Source organism: Phyllopteryx taeniolatus, chromosome 17, assembly GCF_024500385.1.
Source record: "Phyllopteryx taeniolatus isolate TA_2022b chromosome 17, UOR_Ptae_1.2, whole genome shotgun sequence".
NCBI lineage: Eukaryota > Metazoa > Chordata > Actinopteri > Syngnathiformes > Syngnathidae > Phyllopteryx > Phyllopteryx taeniolatus.
In genome coordinates, this window is record NC_084518.1 from 10095587 (window position 1) to 10118427 (window position 22841).

Sequence of the window (22841 nt, forward strand, 5' to 3'; positions counted from 1 at the left end):
GAGGAGGTAAATATGTTTTCTCATGAACTTGTATTGCATTTTAAATATCACATCAATCTCCTTCTCGACTCAATCCTGATGCCTGAGATTTACTTTTAATTTAGATGCTTCTTCTTGAGCCAGTCCATTCATCTCCGGCACAGATTTGTCGTATTTCTCTTGGCTGTCTTGGAACATTCTTCTTTACTTGGCTCTTTTTCCTTTAGGGTAGAAGATAATCTGAAAAGAGTTTTTTTTTTCTTATGTCTCAAAGAGTCAAAGAGCTTCTTGTCCTCCCTCCCGACTTAAATCCAGACAACAGGCTGCTTTCCAGTTTGTCTTTTCTACTACACTTCACCTACTGTGTCCACACTGAATGGCCCGCTAGTCCTGTTAATTGTCAGGCTTTTAAATACAAGTGACCTTTGGCCTCTTTCTGGGTGATTCAAAACAAAACACTCTATATAAAAGTTTTAGCCGATTCCACACACAGTGCTCTGATGGTTTACGGGTGCGATGCAAATCCAACACAACAGGTTTTGGCTTGTTTCACCTACGACGAGCTCTTAAGTGTTCAGTTTCAGTCTCCCCTTCCCTCCTCTTTCTTCTCAGCAGCTTTTGCATGAACGCTCCTGCTGCACGGAGCTGCTGGTCAGACCAGTTTTCTACTCCTGCTTGTGGCCTAATTCCTGCATTCGCTTCAGGGAGTTTGCACAGTTCACAATCTGCATTTAAGCCCGCCCCCCTGATGTGTTTTATGGAAGCAGACTTTGAAACCCAAACGTGGGACGCAGTCTCGATCCTTAAGGGGATTTTTAATGTGTCTGACCCCAGTACAGCAAGGACAAGACAGCTCTCTGCAGGTGAGTGTTACCTTTAGTTACCTTATTTCTTTCTTTTTTTTCTAATGCTTGCAATAGTACAGTCATTGGTCACTTCTTTAGGTATACCTGCAGGCCTAATGACAATCCATGTGTGAGATTTGATTTGCAACTTTAAACACCTGATAATTGTATGGTAGTTGGCTAAGATAAAAAAGTGTTTGTAATATTTTGTCCTCATCTAGCTAACTGAGGTCACCAAACTATTAGAAACTCCTCTCAGTATGATGCGTTGTAGTGCTACAAATTACAATATTAAGTTAATAAATACATTGCTAAATTAATACCTCTCTGACACTCACAGTCAAAATTGGGCATAATTATTAGGGCCCAAGCGATTAATCAGCTGGCCAATTTAATTGGCCGGTTTAAGCCCGATTTTGGCATCCCTTCCGCATAAAATCAGTAAAAATTTACCAATTTTATTCGATTTTCAAAGTATCAAAGTATTGTAAAACAGTTAGATGTTCTGCCTGTAATTCATATCGTTATTGTTGTAAGCATTATGTGAAAAAAAAAAAAAGCAATTTTACTCATTATATATTTAACCGATTAATCTGTTATCGGAATTTTATTCTGCAGGAATCATATATAACGAAATCAGGACTGGCCTAAAAAAAATGTCGGTTGGCCCTAATAATTCTATTAGGGCCTATTCTAATCTTCTGTTATATTGGATTGGATTGTGTAGGTGTACATAATGAATGGGATGTGCCGTAATGTGTTTCACCTTTAAACATGAAATACTTCAAAACTGAAATCTAATAGTAAAGAAGACACATACAAGTATGATAAGATATGCTAAATATTTATGGTTCCCTATAAACACCTTACCAAAATACACTGCATGATCACATTAGCCTGGAACTCTAAAATAGATAACCCCTCCCCTCCCGGACACACACGCACACAGAGAGTCAGTGCTGCATACAATGTATTCTGTCCCTGGACTGTCTCCTTAGTCAAGCCTTAAATCTTTAAATCAGCTGTGTAAGTCATTTCCCATAAATTCAATAGAGTAAAACAATACTAGCGGATGTTTACGCATAAGAGGAGAGCGGTGGAAACTTAAGCATACAGGGTGCGGCTCCAACAATGCAGTAATGTACCGACGGTGTGTGGGAGGGCAAAGGCAGGCAGGTAAAAACACTCAGGAGCTTCCTCATTGTGGAGCAGGAAGGCATTCATCCCCGTGTGTGAGGTATGGTGAACTTATTTGTTTCTCCTCTCTACAATTGTTTACATGAAATTGGTCATCAAAATCCAGTGTAGACATTACGTTGTTGTATTTCATTCACTTTTCTACTACAGATGCAATATAGAGAAGATAAGACGGACACGTCTGTGTATTGTCGTCTCATATGTTCCTTAAACATACTATCTTGCTAAATGAATACGACATAAACAGCATTATTATCTTTGTAAAGGCAACATTTGTGATAGTTCCTGATATGAATTGTATTATTCAATGTTTTATTCATGTAAAATAATTTAAACTTCATTTTAAGTCTATTTTTCATGTTGACTTGGGAGTATTTGATGGCTTCAGTGTAATTTATTTGGCCCATATAATCAGAATGCAGGGGTCAGTGTGCGGGTTGAAAAGTTAAAATATTGGTGTACAGCTACATAGTTCATTGTTCCTTTAGTCATGTGACATTTTGAGATGCTCTAACTACAATTTGGGTCAATGTGGCAAAAGTATGTTATTACTGTTGGTTTCTTTCATTGTGTCCACCTTCATAACTAAAGGGTAAAACAGAAAAAGATGTGGATGTGAATGTTGTCGCATGTTCATTTGAGGTATGGTTTGAGTTTTTAAAAGCCTTCAATATCTAATTTAATAGTTCCTGAGCTAGACTCCCATTCGCAATGTTCTCCTGGGGATTGAGAAGTGCAGATATTTATTGTTACGATTTTCCAAAGAGAGGGAAAAAAAACTCAAGATGTATCAGCTTAAACTGTGTGTCATGCCCTTGTACAGCTGTGAGTCTTCCACTTGTGGACCATGTTCTCCTCTGCGACCCCCTACAAGAACCAGCACTACGCTGAGCTAAAGAAGGACTGTATCAAGAGTAAGAAACTCTTTGAGGATCCAGAGTTCCCGTCCATAGATGCGTCACTTTATTTTCGGAAACCACCACCTGGTAGGGTGCAATGGAAACGTCCAGGGGTGAGTGGCACAGCTTTCTCTAAATCTTATCAAATGGATCTAATCGTGCTGGGTACAGTTTTGGACCTGAAGTGGTCTGCTGTTATCGCTTATCACTTCTGAGTCACAGGCAAAATGTGCTCCACACAACAAAGTGAATTAAGAGGAAGAAAAGAACATTTTTGACTGAAAGGGGGAGAAAATTTATGTGCAGCAGCCAGAGGCACCAAAGCTAATCTCTTTCGAAAAGATTGCTGTAATTGTGTGAATACTGAGAGAAGACTATTCACACTAATGCTGATGTGCATTAAATAAATATTATTATTTGTTATTTGCTATTTACTACTTTATATTAATGTTTTTTTATATTTTTATAAAATGGTAAGGTCTATTCAGGGGTGCTGGAGAGGATGGTCCGTCCATCGGGAAGTCGAATCTCAGATTCAGGAGGAGCAGTGTGGTTTTCGTCCTGGCCATGGAACAGTGGATCAGCTCTATACCCTCGACAGGGTCCTCGAGGGTGCATGGGAGTTCGCCCGACCAGTCTACATGTGTTTTGTGGACTTGGAGAAGGCGTTCGACCGTGTCCCTTGGGGAGTCCTATAGGGGGTGCTTCAGGAGTATGGGCTACCGAACCCCTTGATACGGGCTGTTTGGTCCCTGTACGACCGGAGTCAGAGTTTGGTCCGCATATCCGGCAGTAAGTCGGACTCGTTCCCGGTGAGGGTTGGACTCTGCCAAGGCATGCTGGAACAGTTTAATGTGTCACCGTGGAGTTTTTAAGCTTCCGCTGTGGTATTATAATTGAGGTTTATTGAGAATCAGACTTGATCAGTCAAAAAGAACAAAGTTTCTAGAAGGGAGAGAGAAACAAAGACAAAAGACAAAGCACTAACAGGATGAGAGAAGTAAATCATTACATTATCTACAACAATGAAACATTAAATATGAGTGTTGCATGGGGCCGTACTGCTACACCCTGTGAGGGAAGGACAGGACAAGATAGAACAGGACAAGGACAGGAGAAGAAGCATGCAGGACAAGGGTTGTGAACCCGACTAGGCAACTGAAGTGTGGTGGCATTAATTTTGTAAATTATAAAAGTCTACAGGACGAGAGTATAAGTGAGGGAATACACACGCGATTTGCATATTCATGAGTTATTTGTCACAGTAAGTGCGTGACCCCACATCCAGTGAAAGAGTCCTAGGGGTTTGTGTCTGTGGATACATGCAAGTGAATTGATACCGTTTTACATGCACAAAGACTGACAGAAGCGTCCTGTAATTCCTGTGGCCGCACCGCGGCGGCTGAGGACCCCACCCAATCAATCGAGGGGCGGCATCAGGCCCAGGGGTCCACCCGGGAGCACCCCGGCAGACGGGACACGTCCCACACCGAGGGACCCAGGGCGGTCTGCCGGCCCCACCGAGGCGCCCCGACAACTGGCCATCCGGTGGGGGCCGCAGGGACCCAATGAAACCCCCCCCCCCCCCAGACAACCCCCCACCCCACCCACCACCCCACACGCCCCGCCAGTTCACCCACTAGAGTTGTGGGTGAGCTGGAGTCTATCCTTGCTGAATTTGGGTGACACCGTGAAATGGTTGCCAGCCAATTGCAGGGCACGTAGACAAAAAAATATTCACACTCACACTTAAGACACATGTTTCTGGAGTTTGACTCAAGTCGAGTTACCAATTAAGTTCACTTGGCATATAAATGACTATTTAACGACTGCTTGTTATCAAACATCTTTGTGTCATTTATTGATAATATCACTATTGTGCTGCAGGAGATCAGCAATGATCCTCACCTGTTTGTGGAGGGTGTCAGCGCCCATGACTTGAACCAGGGCTCAGTGGGGAACTGCTGGTTTGTGGCCGCCTGCTCGTGTCTGGCACTGAAGCCAAACCTCTGGAAGAAGGTGAGCTTAATGGATTGTCTGAGCTGAGATATATGCTGGAAGGATCATATTAGCTGACTGCAGGAATTCACCCGAGGCCATTTGACTCATTCAAGTGAATCTCAAGTTTCTTTGGCCATTTTTTTTGCACTGCTTCTTTTTTTGACTTAAAGTTGTCTCTTAGTCCTAACTTTCAAAATAAAGGTTTCTAAATGCCAAGATATTAGTGCAATAAAGTTGTTTTTTATGTGTATCCAGGTAATTCCAGACTGGAAGGAGCAGGAGTGGGACTCTAAACACCCGGAGAACTATGCCGGAATCTTTCACTTTCAGTTTTGGGTGTTTGGAGAGTGGATGGATGTGGTGGTGGATGACCGGCTTCCTACAATCAACGGAGAGCTCATCTACTGTCACTCCAAAGACAACAATGAATACTGGAGCGCTCTGCTTGAAAAAGCATACGCAAAGTGATTCAACCACTTATCATGCATTATGTTATAATTCAAAACAATTGTGGACTGCAGCAACTCAGCATCAAGCAACATGTGCACAAATTTCTACAGCCAGTGTAAAAGTTCCTGCGGTCGAAATGCGGCTTTTCTGTGTGGCAGTTGTTTCATTGATAAAATTCCACTGACAGTGAATAAACAAATAAAAGCCTGAACATGACTTGCACCATGTGTGCAGGCTCTCTGGCTGCTATGAGTCTCTGGAGGGGGGCAACACTGGAGACGCTGTGGTGGACTTCAGTGGAGCTGTGGCCGAGGCCATCAATCTGGAAGCAGAGGCTTACTATAAGGACCAGGAGAATCTAGACCATCTCTTTGCAGATCTCCTCAAAGTTTACGACCGTGGTGGAATCATAAGTTGCTCCATTAAGGTGTGTGGCGTGTCCTCATGTTTGAGTTGTCTACTTTGAAAAGAAACGGTCTTTATATATGAGATGTTTTCTTTTTATTAGGCACAACCTCACGAACTTGAGCTCAAGCTGGCCAACGGGCTGGTGAAAGGTCACGCCTACTCGGTGACCGCGGTGAACAGGGTGCGTCTGGGTCACGGGCTGGTGGCCTACTTCAAGAACGAAACCATCCCCATGATCCGCATGAGGAATCCCTGGGGCAAGACTGAGTGGAATGGAGCCTGGAGTGACAGGTGAGAAGCGTGACAATCACCCCAAGCGTACATCCAAATTAATCCATCCATTTTCTATAGCGCTTGTCCTCATTAGGATCATTGGGCAAGAGGTTGGCTACACCGTGGCCTGGTTGCCAGTTAATTGCAGGGCGCACGTAGACAAACAACCAGTCAAACTCGAATCAGAATCAGTATTAACACCAAAGTACAGACAATTTATGTTAAAATGGAGTCTGGTGGGAAAAAAAATGCTTGCAATTGTGAAGTAAATTGTAATTATGACACAGAGTTTCTGCCGAAATGAAAAAAAAAAAATAATAATCCTGTTTAGCAAGAAATATGAAGGAGACACTTTATTTGCATTAGTAGACCAAATAAAGGGATGTGGTTGGCCGGATCTGGCCCCTGAGCCTTGAGTTTAACACCTGTGATATATTGTATAAATATACTGTACGTTATATCAACAAGAGTGTCTCTTTCTACAGATACTGTATATACAGTACATGCTATGAACAGGCCATGACTATGATCATGAGTGGTATAGTATTATAGCTTTACTGAGGATATTTGGAAGGAAGAGTGGGTAAATGTTGCCAAGTCAGTAGGTAGAAAAAAGTGTGAATTAATTAATTCTGTTTTAGGACATTATATGCACTCATACAACAGGATGTATTTGTATTATTGAGTTCGGTTTGTTGTTGGCTTTGCAATAAAGCTCATTGATTGACATCCACTGCTTCATCCTTGTCCTTGTTTTATTTCATTTCCGCTGTGCATCATTTTGTCTTATTTTTCAACTGTATTGTACAGGTTGTAATTAAGACCAGTGGTTATCATGTCTGGCTCACAGTTTTAAGGGTTTCAATATCAGCTCCGGCCTTCCTCTGTTGAGTTTGCAATTAGCTGGCGACTCGTCCAGGGTGTACTCCACTCCACCTCTTGCCCAAAGTCAGCTAGGATAGGCTGCAATGCCGATTAGGAGAAGCGGCCATTGACAATGGATGGATGAAGGTTTTTATTAACATTCATAAAAAGAAAAAAATGAAAAATTTCCCATCTGTGACACTTTCTTTACTCAATGTGTAATCATTTGTCAGCTCTGAGGAATGGTCAAAGGTTGGTGACACAGAAAGGGGCAACCTCGGCATCACAGTGGAGGACAACGGAGAGTTCTGGTGTGCAATCTTTTTAACACAGTGTAAACAATCCTCCATTAGTCACAACGTCCTTGAACCATATTTCATTTGACCTTCCACAGGATGTCTTTCACAGACTGGTGCAAGCACTTTACAGATGCCGACGTGTGCCGTCTCATCAATACGTCGCTGATCAGCATCCACAAGACCTGGCATGAGGTCGTCCACTTTGGGAGCTGGACCAAGCAAGCGGAGCCTCTTTTAAACCGCTGTGGTGGCTGTGCTAACCACAAGTCCACCTTCTTGCAGAACCCACAGGTACAGTGGAGGAACATTATGCAATATTTGGACCTCATCCTGAGTGATGGAAGTTTCTAATATTTCAAGTGTGTGTGTTCTAACTTATTTTCTCAACGTTTTTTCCTAGTACATGTTTGATGTCACAAAGGAAGCCGACGAAGTCCTCATCTCCTTACAACAAAGAGATATGAAAATCCACAGGAAATTTGGTCAAGGGGAAAATCTAACAATCGGCTTCAGCATCTTCAAGGTAAAATGACACCATGGGAAATAACAACAGAAGTCATACAAAGCATAATAATAATAATAAACTAAAATACAGTGAAACTACTCACACATATTGAATATGGAACAGAAAATTGTTTTCAGAACTGTCAACTAGTGGATTTATAGGTATTGGAATTATAAATGTGTGTCGTGTATAAATGGTGTATTTACATTAGCATCTGCTTGGTAAAATTAAAGTGCATTTAACTGATATTTTCTTATGTAGCAAATTTCATGTATGGTTCCATGGTTAAAGTCTCATGTGAGTCTGGATCCAGACTACTGTGGAGTCTGCCCAAACGCAGCTCAGGAATGCAGTCACTATTCACATTCCCCATCACTCTGACATCTTTCCTTCATGCCTTCATGTTTGTGTCTCTTTGTCTCTGTTGTGTCCAACAAGGATATATAAAGCTGAGTGTACACTGAAGAGTTACAATGATAAAATCATAATGAATTGAAATTTAAATAATCAGCTCACTAAATTCACTTTGGAATAACATAGCTGGTCCAGCAGATTAGTAAGAGATGGCTTGCGATGAGGACTCATTGAGTAACGCAAGACAAGCAAGCAAATAATGGACACTTAAGAATAGGATTCAATATTTTTCCATATAAAAAGTTAAAAGAGTAGAGAAATGTATTCTTTTCATGGAAGGTCTCATTAAAATGCGTCTTGGGTAGACAGTCTGAGATGTGTGGACAGAGGCCAAAAGACAATTTGTTTCGGGGAGAAAGAAGGGTCATTTTTTTCCCATTTTGGCTCTGGCCGAAGACTGAACAACTGGTTTTAATGACACCTATTAAGTTTATCAGATCATATCAGGCCTTTTCAGCAGGACACTACATCATACCAAAGAATGCAATCATTCGAGGTGATTGTTTCAAGCTGAACAAACCTCACAGCATACTCCAGACAGTGAGACAACCAACTCATTTTATTATGCAGTCTTTAATATTTGGAACATGCATTCTCACAAAAGGTGTCTGTATGGGCTCGAAATAGTTTTTTTTTTTTCATCTTAAGCTTTCCACACATACATTTGTGCCAAAACTTTTCCTGTAATGCAATTGACTTGACATGTGGCTATGATCAAACACACATCATACGCTATTATTGTGCCAATTGCTGACAATTGTGAAGGTTCTGGACAGCATTTGAGGTCAGTACCACAATCAACATTCATTTTAAGGAGAAGCTGTCTGCACATGGCCAACTGGAGACATCCATTTAACCCTTGTTATCTCATCTTGATAATATCCTCCTCTCCCAGTGTACATAGTGGGAAAATGATGAAAAGTGTTTCAGTGAGAATCTTAATGCATGTCAACAATATGCTGTAGCTGGGTTTGACCTAATCATGGATGAAGGCATGCTTTCTCTAATCTACTTGTCTACTTACATACAAGGCTTCAAATGTTTAATGTAAGATCAATGAGACAATGACAGTTACTATTTAAGATCATAATCTAATAATTAAAAAAATCATAACTCTAAAAGCAACTTCAATTTCATCCAGATACAAACACAATGTGGTAGAATCCTACATAAGCGCATCAAATTTCAAAAGGATCTGATGAGGAAAAAACATTTCACAGTCAATCTACTACCATATATCAATCTACTACAGCAAAGGTCACAAACCTTTTAGAAATTGAGATGGTTTTTTGGTACTGGTTAATGCTAAGGGCCACTAGTTTGATGCACACTTCTGCAATAACAAATTTGCTCAAATGAGCAGCCCGCGATCCTAGTGAGGATAAGTGGTAAAGAGAATGGATGGATGGATTATTATTATTATTATTAAGATAGTTTCACTTGAGTGGGCTATACGACAAAATACTCCCACAAATCAATGAGCATGCAGTAGACAAAAAATATATATTCTTCGCAAATGAATTTGATGTTGCAAAGCATGGAACACCAATGCCAGCTTTTATATTAAAGAACTCAAATTCACATAAATTCAGCCGCAAGTGAATGTAATTAGCATCAACATTCTGAAAATGAATCCTGTGCTCACTGCAAAGTTTTGTGAATGGTGATGTCACAATTTGGCTAAATTGGGAACAGCTCGCTCACAGACATTTTAGTGAAACATTTTCAAAAATGTAATTGGTTGTTAAATTCCACACTGGATGGATGGGCAGTTACTCCAGTGATATATACCATACAATGTTTGGGTTTTCTCCGGGCACTCCGGTTTCCTCCCACATCCCAAAAACATGCGTGGTAGGTTGATTAAAGACTCTAAATTGCCCGTAGGTGTGAATGTGAGTGCTCATGGTTGTTCGTTTGTATGAGCCCTGCGATTGGCTGGCAACCAGTTCAGGATGTACCCCGCCTCCTGCCCGATGATGACCACGCCCGCGACCCAAGTGAGGAGAAGCGGCTCATAAAATGGATGGATGGATGGATTTTTGTATGGTTTAAATTCTTTATGCTGAGACCAGGGGGGCAGAAAATGGCACATTTCACTCATTGAAACTGTTCAAATTCAAAGGTAAGTACATTTTCTCTTATCTATCCATCTCAGGTGGAACTGAACAGAAAATACAGGATGCATGACATCCTGACCCAGAATTGCGTGGCGACGTCGACCTACATCAACGCCCGCACGGTCTTCATGAGGTGCATGCTGCAGCAGGGCCGCTACGTCATCCTCCCAACCACCTTCAAGCCTTACATTCTGGGCGACTACATGCTCCGACTCTTCACAGACCTGGACTCAGGCTGCAGGTACTGTCAATGTCACCCGACAGGTTGTGTTTATGTTGACTTTCATTGCCGTCGTTAGCAATCCAACCTTGGTGGAGGTCTGACTTTCATCCCAGTTTGTTTGTTTCTCCATTAGGGCTATCAGGTCATCTAGAAGGTTGTATCAATTTTCTGTGCTTCCAGGGAGCTGAGCGAGGATAAGCCGAGGGTGAGATGCTGGAGTTCCTTTCTGGGATACCCACAAGTGGTGACCCACATCTACGTGCATGCTGCTGAGGGTCTGCAGAACCAGGACAGTACAGGGGGTCAGTCGCATGGTTTTAACCCATATTTCCATGGAATATCCTGAAAGCTTTGCACCGCAGGGTGTTTTGCTGAAGTAGTTCATCATCCCCATGGTTCCACGCAGGCGCAGACCCATATGTGATCATAAACTGTGAGGGAAACTCAGTAAAATCTACAATACAGAAGGACACTTTGACACCAGAGTTTGGAACTAGTGGAATTTTCTACAGGAAGAAGCCCAGGAAGCCTTTAACTGTACAGGTAAGACATTTGTGCACATTCTCAAGTCTGTCAACTATTGCTGTTCACTGTTTGTAGAGCCTACTAATTTTGAATTAAAAATAGGTAAGTATGCTTCTGGTTTATTATGCAGCCCTTTATTAGGCATGGAAATGTCTTTGGTTACAAAAATGGAAACAGAATGCCACTAGTATTTTTTTTTCTTAAAAAGTTTTAATTTTGGAGACGGGTGGATTCCAAGACATGGGGCGGGGGGATGAAAACGGGCGTTCCAAAGGCAGTTAGTTATTTACCAATTGTTGCAAACTGGATTGATATTGGAAATGAGTGCCAGTTTAATTATCTTGGGTAAAAAAATACAGATCAACAAACCCCTCCACCCCTCCACCACGATAAGGTGACGGCTCAAGGAGGGGTCACCTTATCGTGGTGGAGGGATTTGTGTGTCCCAATTATCCTATGAGCTAAGTTGTCTGGGGCTTTATGCCCCTGGCAGGGTCACCCATGGCAAACAGGTCCTAGGTGAGGGACCAGACAAAGCACGGCTCAAAGACCCCTTGTGATGACGACAAAAAATGGACTCAGGTTTCCCTTGCCCAGACGCGGGTCACCGGGGCCCCCCTGTGGAGCCAGGCCTGGAGGTGGGGCTCGAAGGCGAGCGCCTGGTGGGGGGCCTGCACCCATGGGGCCCGGGTGGGCACAGCCCGAAAGGGTAACGTGGGTCCCTCTTCCCATGGGCTCACCACCTGTGAGAGGGGCCATAGGGGTCGGATGCAGTGCGAGCTGGGCGGTGGCCGAAGGTGAGGACCTTGGCGATCCGATCCCCGGCTACAGAAACTGGCTCTAGGGACGTGGAATGTCACCTCTCTGGCAGGGAAGGAGCCTGAGCTGGTGTGTGAGGTCGAGAAGTTCCGAATAGATATAGTCGGACTTACCTCCACGCACAGCTTGGGCTCTGGTACCAGTCCTCTCGAGAGGGGTTGGACTCTCTTCCACTCTGGAGTTGCCCACAGTGAGAGGCGCCGAGCAGGTGTGGGTATACTTATTGCTCCCCAGCTCGGCGCCTGTACATTGGGGTTCACCCCGGTGGACGAGAGGGTAGCCTCCCTCCCCCTTTGGGTGGGGGGGACGGGTCCTGACTGTTGTTTGTGCCTATGCACCAGACAGCAGTTCAGAGTACCCACCCTTTTTGGAGTCCTAGGAGGGGGTGCTGGAGAGCGCTCCTGCTGGGGACTCCATCGTTCTGCTGGGGGACTTCAATGCTCACGTAGGCAATGACAGTGAGACCTGGAAGGGCGTGATTGGGAGGAATGCCCCCTCCCCGATCAGAACCCGAGCGGTGTTCTGTTATTGGACTTCTGTGCTCATCACGGCTTGTCCATAATGAATACCATGTTCAAGCATAAGGGTGTCCACACGTGCACATGGCACCAGGACACCCGAGGTCGCAGTTCGATGATCGACTTTGTGGTTGTGTCATCGGACTTGCGGCCGCATGTCTTGGACACTCGGGTGACGAGAGGAACGGAGCTGTCAACTGATCACCACCTGGTGGGGAGTTGGCTCCGATGGTGGGGGAAGATGCCGGTCCGACGTGGTAGGCCCAAACGTATTGTGAGGGTCTGCTGGGAACATCTGGCGGAATCCCCTGTCAGAAGGAGTTTCAACTCGCACCTCATACAGAACTTTGCTCATGTTCCGGGGGAGGCGGGGGACATCGAGTACGAGTGGACCATGTCCACGTTCTGCGTCTCGTTCTGCGTCTCCATTGCTGAGGCGGCCGACCGGAGCCATGGCCCTAAGGTGGTCGGTGCCTGTCGTGGCGGAAATCCCCGAACCTGTTGGTGGACAGTGAGGGATGCCGTCAAGCTGAAGAAGGAGTCCTATCGGGCCTTTTTGGCCTGTGGGACTCCTGAGGCAGCTGATGGGTACCGGCTGGCCAAGCGGAATGCAGCTTTGGTGGTCGCTGAAGCAAAAACTCGGGCATGGGAGGAGTTCGGTGAGGCCATGGAGAAAGACTTCCGGACGGCTTTGAGGAAATTCTGGTCCACCATCCGGCGTCTCAGGAGGGGGAAGCAGTGCACCATCAATACTGTGTATAGTGGGGATGGATGCTGACCTTGACTCGGAATGTTGTGAGCCGGTGGGGAGAATACCTCCTCAATTCCACTGACACGCCTTCCTATGAGGGAGCAGAGTCTGGATTCTCTGAGGTGGGCTCTTCTATTTCTGGGGTTGAGGTCACCGAGGTGGTTAAAAAGCTCCTCGGTGGCGAGGCCCCGGGGGTGGATGAGATTCGCCCGGAGTTCCTCAAGGCTCTGGATGTTGTAGGGCTGTCCTGGTTAACATGCCTCTGCAACATTGCGTGGACATCGGGCACAGTGCCTCTGGATTGGCAGACTGGGTTGGTCCCCATTTTTAAGAAGGGGAACCGGAGGTTGTGTTCCAACTACAGGGGGATCACACTCCTCAGCCTCCCTGGTAAGGTCTATTCAAGGGTGCTGGAGAGGAGGGTCCATCGGGAAGTCGAATCTCAGATTCAGGAGGAGCAGTGTGGTTTTCGTCCTGGCCGTGGAGCAGTGGACCAGCTCTACACCCTTGGCAGGGTCCTCGAGGGTGCATGGGAGTTCGCCCAACCAGTCTACATGTGTTTTGTGGACTTGTAGAAGAAGTTCGACCGTGTCCCTCGTGGGGTCCTGTGGGGGGGTGCTTCGGGAGTATGGGGTACCAAACCCCCTGATACGGGCTGTTCGGTCCCTGTACGACCGGAGTCAGAGTTTGGTCCGCATATCCGGCAGCAAGTCGGACTCGTTTCCGGTGAGGGTTGGACTCCGCAAAGGCTGCCTTTGGCAACGATTCTGTTTATAACGTTTATGGACATATTTTCTAGGCGCAGCCGATGCGTAGAGGGGGTCCAGTTTGGTGGCCTCAGTATTGCATCTCTGCTTTTTGCAGATGATGTGGTTCTGTTGGCTTCATCAAGCCGTGACCTCCAACTCTCACAGGAGCAGTTCGCAGCTGAGTGTGAAGCGGCTGGGATGAGAATCAGCACCTCCAAATCTGAGACCATGGTTCTCAGTCGGAAAAGGGTGGCGTGCCCTCTCCAGGTCGGGAATGAGATCCTGCCCCAAGTGGAGTAGTTCAAGTATCTTGGGGTCTTGTTCACGAGTGAGGGAAGAATGGAACGGGAGATCGACAGGCGGATCGGTGCAGCGTCTGCAGTGATGCGGACTTTGTAGGTCGTTGTGGTAAAGAAGGAGCTAAGCCGAAAGGTGAAGCTCTCGATTTACAGGTTGATCTACGTTACTACCCTCGCCTATGGTCACGAGCTGTGGGTCGTGACCGAAAGAACAGCATCCTGGATACAAGCGGCCGAAATGAGAAGCTCGGTCATCTGGGAGGATCTCAGAGTTGAGCCGCTGCTCTTACACATCGAGAGGAGCCAGATGAGGTGGCTGGGGCATCTGATTCAGATGCCTCCGGGACACCTCCCCGGAGAGGAGACGCCGGGGACGACCCAGGACACGCTGGAGAGCCTACATCCTTCGGCTGGCCTGGGAACACCTCGGGATCCCCCCGGAAGAGCTGGGTGAAGTGGCTGGGGAGAGGGACGTCTGGGCGTCCCTGCTAAAGCTACTGCCCCCGTGACTCGACCTCGGATAAGCAGTAGAAAATGGATGGATGGATGAAATAAAACGTTCTTTTTTTTTTAAACTGCCAATAAGTGACTGCCAATAAGTGACCCCCCCTCCCAAAAGAAAATAAAAATATAAATATTTAAAAACCTAAAAAGAAAAATAAATTTTTTAATTGAAATTGGGCGGCACGGTGGACGACTGGTTAGAGCATCAGCCTCACAGTTCTGAGGAGTGGGGTTCAATCCCCGGCCCCGCCTGTGTGGAGTTTGCATGTTCTCCCTGTGCCTGCGTGGGTTTTCTCCTGGCACTCTGGTTTCCTCCCACATCCCAAAAACATGCACGTTAATTGAAGACTCTAAATTGCCCGTTGGCATGACTGTGAGTGCGAATGGTTGTTTGTTTGTATGTGCCCTGCGATTGGCTGGCAACCAGTACAGGGTGTACCCCGCCTCCTGCACGATGATAGCTGGGATAGGCTCCAGCACGCCCGCGACCCTAGTGAGGAGAAGCGGCTCAGAAAATGGATGGATGGATGAATAATTGAAATTGTTTTTTGAAAAAAAAAAAAGTGCATTGGTGAATCCACAGGGTCCACTGTAGTGGTAGTTTTTTCTCCTTAAAAAAAAACACATTACAAATATTATCTGTGTTGTTTTCTTTGGGGGGGGGGGGGGGGGCTGTAACAGATAAATGGCGTTCCATTCAATTCAATGTGGAAAGATAATTTGGTGGCACGGTGGACAACTGGTTAGCACATCTGCCTCGCTGTTCTGAGGCCTCGCCTATGTGGCGTTTGCATGTTCTCCCCGTGCCTGCATGGGTTTTCCCCGGTACTCCGGTTTCCTCTCACATCCCAAAAAGATGCATGGTAGGTTAATTGAAGACTTTAAATTCCCCGTAGGTGTGAATGTGACAGCAAATGGTTGTATGTCTGTATGTTCCCTGCGATTGGCTGGCAACCAGTTCAGGGTGTACCCTGCCTCTCGCCCAGGTAGCTGGGGTAGGATCAGCACGCCAACGACCCTAGTGAAGATAAGCGGTACGGAAGATGGATGGATTAAAGATCATTTGAGATGAGTGTTTTGAGTTACAAGCCTGTTCATGGGACAAATTAAACTCCAAAATCTCAAGGGACCACTGTATACATAGCCTACTAGCTTACCGTCGAATAATACTCACTTTCGAGTAGTTCATTATTTTCAACACATTGGCATTTTCAGCGTAGTGCACCTGCATATTTTATATATGATCAAACTTAAAGTAGCAGCTCAGTTTTGGGATATAAAGGCTAAAATGACAGCCTAACCTGCAATTGGCTGGTGACCAGTCCGAAGTGTGCTGGGATATGTTCTAGATCACCTCAGGCCCTAATGAGGACAAGCACTTTACAAAATAGCCATCATTGAACTTTAATTGACTTGGTCAGGTTTACTGAATGAAATTAAGTGGAACTATAATCTAAGTACAATTTCTTTTGTCTCTCAAAACTGCCTGCTCGACATCAGATCTGGAACAGTAATGCGATGCAGGACCAGTTCATGGGCCAAGTGGTGCTTTCCGGTTCTGCGAAAGACACCATCGATCCTCAGAGGCTTCAGCTGAGGAAGCAAGGCCGCAACATGGCCGATGAGATGCCCGGAAGCGTTAATTTGAGAATAATCACGTCCACTCAGCTCACCGCCATTTGAGGCTCGAACCCCGACTGCAGGAGTTCAAGCGGAACTGTGAAACTATGATGACGACTTGCCATTAAGGTCTTCGCTTTCTATGATTTGCATATTTGTAAAGCAAGACCATGCAGGACAGTGTGATTGTCAATTTTTTTAACCTTTTTTAAAAAAAAATCTTTTTATGAGTAACTTATACATTCTATAATGACCGTTTCCACATAAGATCATCTGTAAGGCTCATAATGATTTGTTCATTTTATTAGTCATCGTCATATACACTTAACTACTTGTTTAAACTTTTTTTTTTTTTTATTATTATTATTCATTTGACAAGTTTTGAACATGGTACTGCACTGCATCATACTGAGAGGTGTTTCTAATACCTTATAAGGGGGAAATATTAGAAACAGCTCCAAATATGATGCATAAATACAGGCTTAATATGTGACTGCCTATCACAACTGAGTATTATCTTTGTTCATAAAGCTCTTGTATTGGATCTGTATTGGTGTTGTGCAGGCGTACCTAATGAACTGTCCGCTGAGTGTATATCCTGCAAACAAAATATCAAAAACAGAATTAATACATCACCTAGTTCCATAATGCAGCTTCCATTCCTCACTTTTCCCAATTTAAATATGCATCTTCTGCAGTTAGGGTTGCAAAATTCCACACGTTTTCAAAGTTGGACACTTTCCATGATGAATTGATCGAATAAACCAGCAATTTCCAAATTTGAAGTTGGCTCTCAATAGGGAAATATAGTTGGGGAAGATATATTTTAGAATACTCTTGAATAAAACAACCAGATTTCATGCAGGTAGTGTGGAGTCCCCTAAGTTTTTAGAGTAACCTTTTGGTCAGTTTTTGCTTTGTGTTACAAGCCAAAATGTGCATGTGTGCAAGGAGAGCTATGACAAAACAAAATTTTTATATTTTGCGTGAACATGCTAGCTTTCCATTAAACTCCTGGGGTTAAAGGTGGTTTGCTTTTTAATATTATAAATAACCCACCACACCCAAGGAAGAACAACCTGTTAGAGACAGAAGGAATGACCAATGAGGCGTGGTTAAAGAACTGCAGCTACATTCAAATCTTGCTAGCGTTTTTAAATCTGCAAACTCCTCCTTTATCTTCCCATGGAAATTGACTTGAAACTTTCCCCCAAAATTTCCACCCCTTTGTACGGAAGCGTATTGCATTCACTTGGATTTAAAATAACTCCTGTTCTTCTGAGTAATTTTTTTGATGGGTTTGTTTTTTGATTTTTTTTTTTCTGTTTTCTGACAATTTTTCTTCCACCTGTTTTTCTGACTATTTTTTTTCTGCTTTTCGGACAAATTTTTTTCCACCTGTTTTTCTGATTAATTTTTTCTGAGTTACCGGGACACATCGAACTCACGTGAGAACCTGCAAACTGCAAGTGACTCTTTGCGGACTCCGTAGTAAGCAACATGACCGGCTTATTTAGTTTGATCAAGTTTTATTTTGATATGGGTTTAAGACACTGGGAGATACTCCTGTCTTTGAGTCACATAGATGGTATTGTTATTAGTTTGTCGATATTACGCAGGCACATGCTGACTTTGCGTTTGTTCAGGAGGAAAGCCCATTCAGATCAGGCTAGATACAGCAGTTTGTCCAGAATCAGTTGGACAGATATGGTATGCTCTATGGATACAAGATAATGCATTTAAAATGCATTCAGGCTGGCTACGTGGTGACTCAAGAGACGATCAGGAGACTGATGAAAATACTGGATCCACATGGTGTGCAGCTGAGGCGCCGGAATCGGCTTCGCCGGCGTATGTACCACAATCCGGTCCGAGCAGTAAACCGGCATTAGTGAGTCCGCAAAGAGTCACTTGCAGTTCGCAGGTTCTCGCGTCAGAAAAAAATTTGTCAGAAAAACAAACAAATATTCAAAAAAACAAAGCCCTCAAAAAAATTACTCAGAAAAACAGGAGTTTTTTTTAATCCAAGTGAATGCAATAGGCTTCCGTACCTTTGCAACAGTACCTGCAGTCAAGAAAATCAGTGCACCTTGAATGCAACTCAACCTAACCATGATGCATTACAGCAACTCAGTTTCTTTTTATTTCAGTCCAGTTCCCAAACTGTGTTATTTTATTTTTTTTACACTCAAGACACAGCCATGCACAATTCGAAGTTCAAAAAGTCTATTGCTTCCACCACAATTAAAAATAGTTTATCCAAAACCTCATTTCCCCGTCTCGCTTTTTGTCCTTTCTCAAAGCGGGGAGCAGCCTGCTGAGGTACGCCAGATGAATCAGCAGTTTTACAAAGCTTGACAATTATAATAATAATAATAAGAGTAGTAATAATGATAATAATTTAAAAAGTAACATTTTTTGTATTTGTTCCATTCTCTTGATACACATTAATAGAGGAATTTTCACACCACGTGTACAGAATGACACATTCAGAAGATAGAAATGTACAGGTCAACCACAGAAAAGGGAAGGCGGCACGTCACAGGCGTCGCCACCCTTTGTGCTCACAGTCCGCGCCTGTACGTGGGCTTGACTTGGGCCTTTCGCGTGAAGCGTCCACACAGGCCAGCCACACTCGCCGCACACATACACACTGACTAACGCACTCATCAGTGCACTGGCCACATGAAGGTGTGTCCGGTCTGATTGGCCCAAAATGGGAACCCCGGAGTGCAGAGGGTGCGCTTGTTCTTCTTTTGTTCCATTTGCACAACGCAAAACATTGACTGTTACGTACCATAAAGCAACCTGAAATGTCTTATTTTAAGTTACATAAATTTGAAAGGGGGTTTAGAGGGGGTGGTTTCCTCTGTCATATTTACATACATACTGTACAGTGCATGTAAAAAGTCTACACACCCCTGTTCAAATGCTAGGTTTTCGAGGTATAGAAAATGAGAACATAAATCAGTTCAAAACCTTCTCCACCATTAATGTGACCTTTAACAAGTACACCTGAATTTATAAAAAGTATATTTACAAGCCGGGAAGTAAAAATAAACAACTGAGATAATGTGGTGCACACACTCTTACAACTAGGGATGTGTTCAAAATTAACCCATTCCAACTGAGTAGTATTTCTAACCGTTTATGATTCCCTCTACCTTGACTAAGATCCCAGTTCCAACTGGGAAAGAACCCCCTGCCCCAAAACACGATGTCGCCACCACCATGCTTCATTGTATGTATGGTGTTCTTTTGGTGAAGAGCATTGTTGTGTTTGTGCCACTTTGAAATTATGGTAAAAAAGTTCAAACAGGGTTTAAACAGACCATAACACATTTTCTCACATGCATTTGGGAGATTTCAAGTGTTTTTGCAAAATTTGGAAACCAATTTTTTTTTCTTCTTCAGCGGACCTTGGGGCTTAATCTTGGAGGGAATTATGAACACTTCCAAATACCAGTCAGGTTAGCACAAAACCTTTGGGCTACTGATAGCAAGAAAAAATGTCAGGAAAGGCCTACTAGAACATCTTAACTTTATTTGGGGTTAATCAGAGGCACTTTAAATGGTGGCAGGTGTCTGTCTCCCATTAAACATGCGTTTGAATGTGATTAGTTAACTGAACAAAGTCGCATCCCCAGTTATTAGAGGATGTTCACACGTTCAACCACCCATTTTCCCCTCTTGAAAAAATATATATACATTTTGTCAATTGATTGTATAACTTATACAAAGAGGGTAAGACTATCTAAAATCTATCTACAGTATCTTTCTACACTATACAGTATCTTTCTACACTATCTAGCCATCTATATTAATGAGAAGCTGTATGTTGTAGTATAGATCTGTCACCACCAGGTAGCAGACTCCAATCTGTTAACTTGGGTGTGAAAAATGTGAGGGAAACAAATAAGAATTATAGGTCACATTAATGGAAGTTTTGTAATTTTTCTTGTTCTCATTCTTATATCACAAAAACCCGGCATTGAAACGGGTGTGTAGACATTTGATAGTCACTGTACATAACCTAACAATGTGTAGAAACAGGGGTGTGTAGACGTTTGATAGCCACTGTACATAACCTAACAATGTGTAGACGTTTGATAGTCACTGTACATAACTTAACAATCTTAACCTATTTGAATGATGAGATACAGTGTATAGTTAGTTGGTTGTTTTACATGCACGACTCGTGTGTCACATCACTCCATCTTGTGGACCTTTGCTGTACAATGGAGGTACAAAAATTTGGGTGATCCCCTACACCATGATTTCACGGTGGAGGAATGGACTCTTGCTGACTGAGGTAGCCCTCGGAGACCTGCTCACACGCACACGTACATAGGTACATAAACACATCATATAATAGGATGAAAGGGGCTCATCCTAATATTTTCTTGTGTGGACCACACAATAATTGAGAAACCCAGGATTATGCCACACAAAAGATAGGAAGACAAGAGCGCGTGGGGCTACACCAGAGTAAACAAGTCTGGATACTGTGTAGAATTTGTGCAGAGTTGAATGTAAGCAAATGTGGCATTTCAGTCTTTCACTGATCACAGTGAGGTGCAATTATAATTACACAATTGATCATTTAGAATAATTAATTTAGGGTGACCCTTTTTTTGTTAGCCAATAACATGAAGAATACAACTGCTAAAGTTAACTGTAAAATGTATGCAGGCATGTTCAATCTTTTATAGACTCGCAAAGTAAAATGCCTTTAGAGTGAGATTCCTCAACCAATAGAGGAGACATATACATTATAAGAGTTTAGTGTTGATCACCAAGGTAATAACCAGCTGTTTAAATTTGTCTTCAGGTTGCGAAAGTAATAATAAACATGTAAACCACAGAGGCACATAAAAACCCAGTGGTGGTGGTGCTGCTATGATGATTAGCAAAGACTTATAGTGTATAAATTGCAACAAAAGATGCTACTGAGCATTTGTACATGCGTTTTAAAATAATCAATGAAATATTAAATGAGGTATAAAATTGGCAATGCACATGCATATCAACTAAATATGAATGTTAATAGGAGATTAAAAGCACACAGGATCAAGGCTAACCATATCCTTATGCAGTATTCAATATTAAATATTTGCTCTTTTGATTTGAAATTGAGTCAGATTTGGGCCACATACATTACACTGAAAATGGCAAAGAGTTGACTATGATTAAATAAAGGCAAGGCTATGCGAAAATGAAGCAGGCTCAATGACGAATGCTCAAATCCAACTTTGGCCAACCATGGCTTTCCCCTTGTAACACACACGCACACACAGCCACCATCAGCCTCTCCACAGCCATACGAGCACAGTTTGGGTCCTAGAGTGACTCTCTTGAGAGGCCACTGCAGGCATGGATGGGTTCTCCACACTGATAACACCAGAGGAATAGTACACTCTACCAAAAGCTCTTGTTTGAGGGTCTTTTCTCCCCTCATTTTTGGTTTGGAAGCAATTGTTCCCCCCACATGAAACTAGATAGATGTGCATGCACACGCGCGCGCACACACACACACACACACTAGTGACAGACTGCTCTACATGTACAGAGTGCTGAAGACGTAAACAAAAAGGTCTTTTTAGCAGCACGGTGCCGAGAGGCTGCAAGGCCACCGTTCGTCTGACGTACTCTGGGTGGCCTGGGGGGTGTTGTTGGAGAGGTGGAGTCGTTTGAGAAGAGGAGTCACAGAGCTCCACACAGCCCCCCTGCGCAATTTGTGCTGTCAGGACAGAGCGCGCCCCCTAGCGACTGCTGTTCTTTATGGCTTCCTTGGCAGCTACAATCAGAGGCGTCAGGCTGGACAGAGGCTTGGCCAGCTTGAGGAACGAATGCTGTACAAAGGAAAAAGGACATAAATGTACTTGTGAGATATTTATAAGGGGCCGTTAGGGACATTATTCAGGATTAGCTCTCACACTTACTATTCAAATGCTTTCACACACACAAACTACTGAATTTACTACTACTACAAACACGCTAACACCTCTCATTAACTACTCAAATGCTCTCATTTACACTACTCAAATGCTCTCATTTACACGAGTCAAATGCTCTCATTTACACTACTCAAATGCTCTCATTTACACTACTCAAATGCTCTCATACGCACGCGTCTTGCTCTCATCAACACTACTCAAATGCGTTCACACGAGCATGTCTATCACATTCTCGCACATATCACTGGCATTCACAAGTTCATGTCAATCATGCTCACACATGAATAGTGTAAATCTTTTATGAGGTAGTTCACTTCAAAAAGTGAAATTATAGAGATGAACTGCACAACTCAGAGTAAGTAAGAAGTATTTCTTATTTAAAATATGCATTATTTTGATGGCGGCACAGTGTCCGACTGGTTAGAGCGTCAGCCTCACAGTTCTGAGGACCCAGGTTCAATCCCCGGCCCCGCCTTTGTGGAGTTTGCATGTTCTCCCCGTGCCTGCGTGGGTTTTCTCCGGGCACTCCAGTTTCCTCCCACATCCCAAAAACATGCATTAATTGGAGACTCTAAATTGCCCGTAGGCATGACTGTGAGTGCGAAGGGTTGTTTGTTTCTAT

At 43.7% G+C, this 22841-nt stretch overlaps 2 protein-coding genes across 7 annotated transcripts in view; one reads left to right on the forward strand and one right to left on the reverse strand.

Annotated features, from left to right (window-relative positions):
• The first annotated feature begins 663 nt into the window (after positions 1–663).
• Positions 664–18532, forward strand: LOC133466920 (calpain-5-like). Of its 2 annotated transcripts, none has more exons than XM_061751109.1 (13): positions 664–842; positions 2845–3033; positions 4808–4939; positions 5177–5385; positions 5606–5798; positions 5880–6070; positions 7150–7227; positions 7311–7506; positions 7616–7738; positions 10293–10495; positions 10658–10779; positions 10884–11020; positions 16143–18532. In XM_061751109.1, exons 2-13 carry the CDS (start codon positions 2869–2871, stop codon positions 16323–16325), a joined length of 1932 nt encoding a protein of 643 aa, XP_061607093.1. In that variant the 5' UTR covers positions 664–842; positions 2845–2868; the 3' UTR covers positions 16326–18532. The 2 variants fall into 2 exon arrangements, with proteins under 2 accessions (XP_061607093.1, XP_061607092.1); XM_061751108.1 differs by lacking the exon at positions 664–842 and adding an exon at positions 1772–2061.
• LOC133466921 (serine/threonine-protein kinase PAK 3) overlaps positions 18381–22841 on the reverse strand; it is a 32165-nt gene continuing 27704 nt past the window's right edge. For all 5 annotated transcript variants that reach the window (XM_061751115.1, XM_061751114.1, XM_061751113.1 and 2 more), the window contains one exon: positions 18381–22114. In XM_061751115.1, the coding sequence (XP_061607099.1) occupies positions 22025–22114 (90 nt within the window). In that variant the 3' untranslated portion in view covers positions 18381–22024. The remainder of the gene's footprint in view (positions 22115–22841) is intronic.

Coding starts and splice junctions, on each gene's coding strand:
- LOC133466920 (XM_061751109.1), top strand. CDS start 2,869: ATGTTCTCCTCTGCGACCCCCTACAAGAACCAGCACTACGCTGAGCTA. Junction 6,071..7,149: donor AATGGAGCCTGGAGTGACAG/GTGAGAAGCGTG, acceptor ATCATTTGTCAG/CTCTGAGGAATGGTCAAAGG. Junction 10,496..10,657: donor GACCTGGACTCAGGCTGCAG/GTACTGTCAATG, acceptor CTGTGCTTCCAG/GGAGCTGAGCGAGGATAAGC.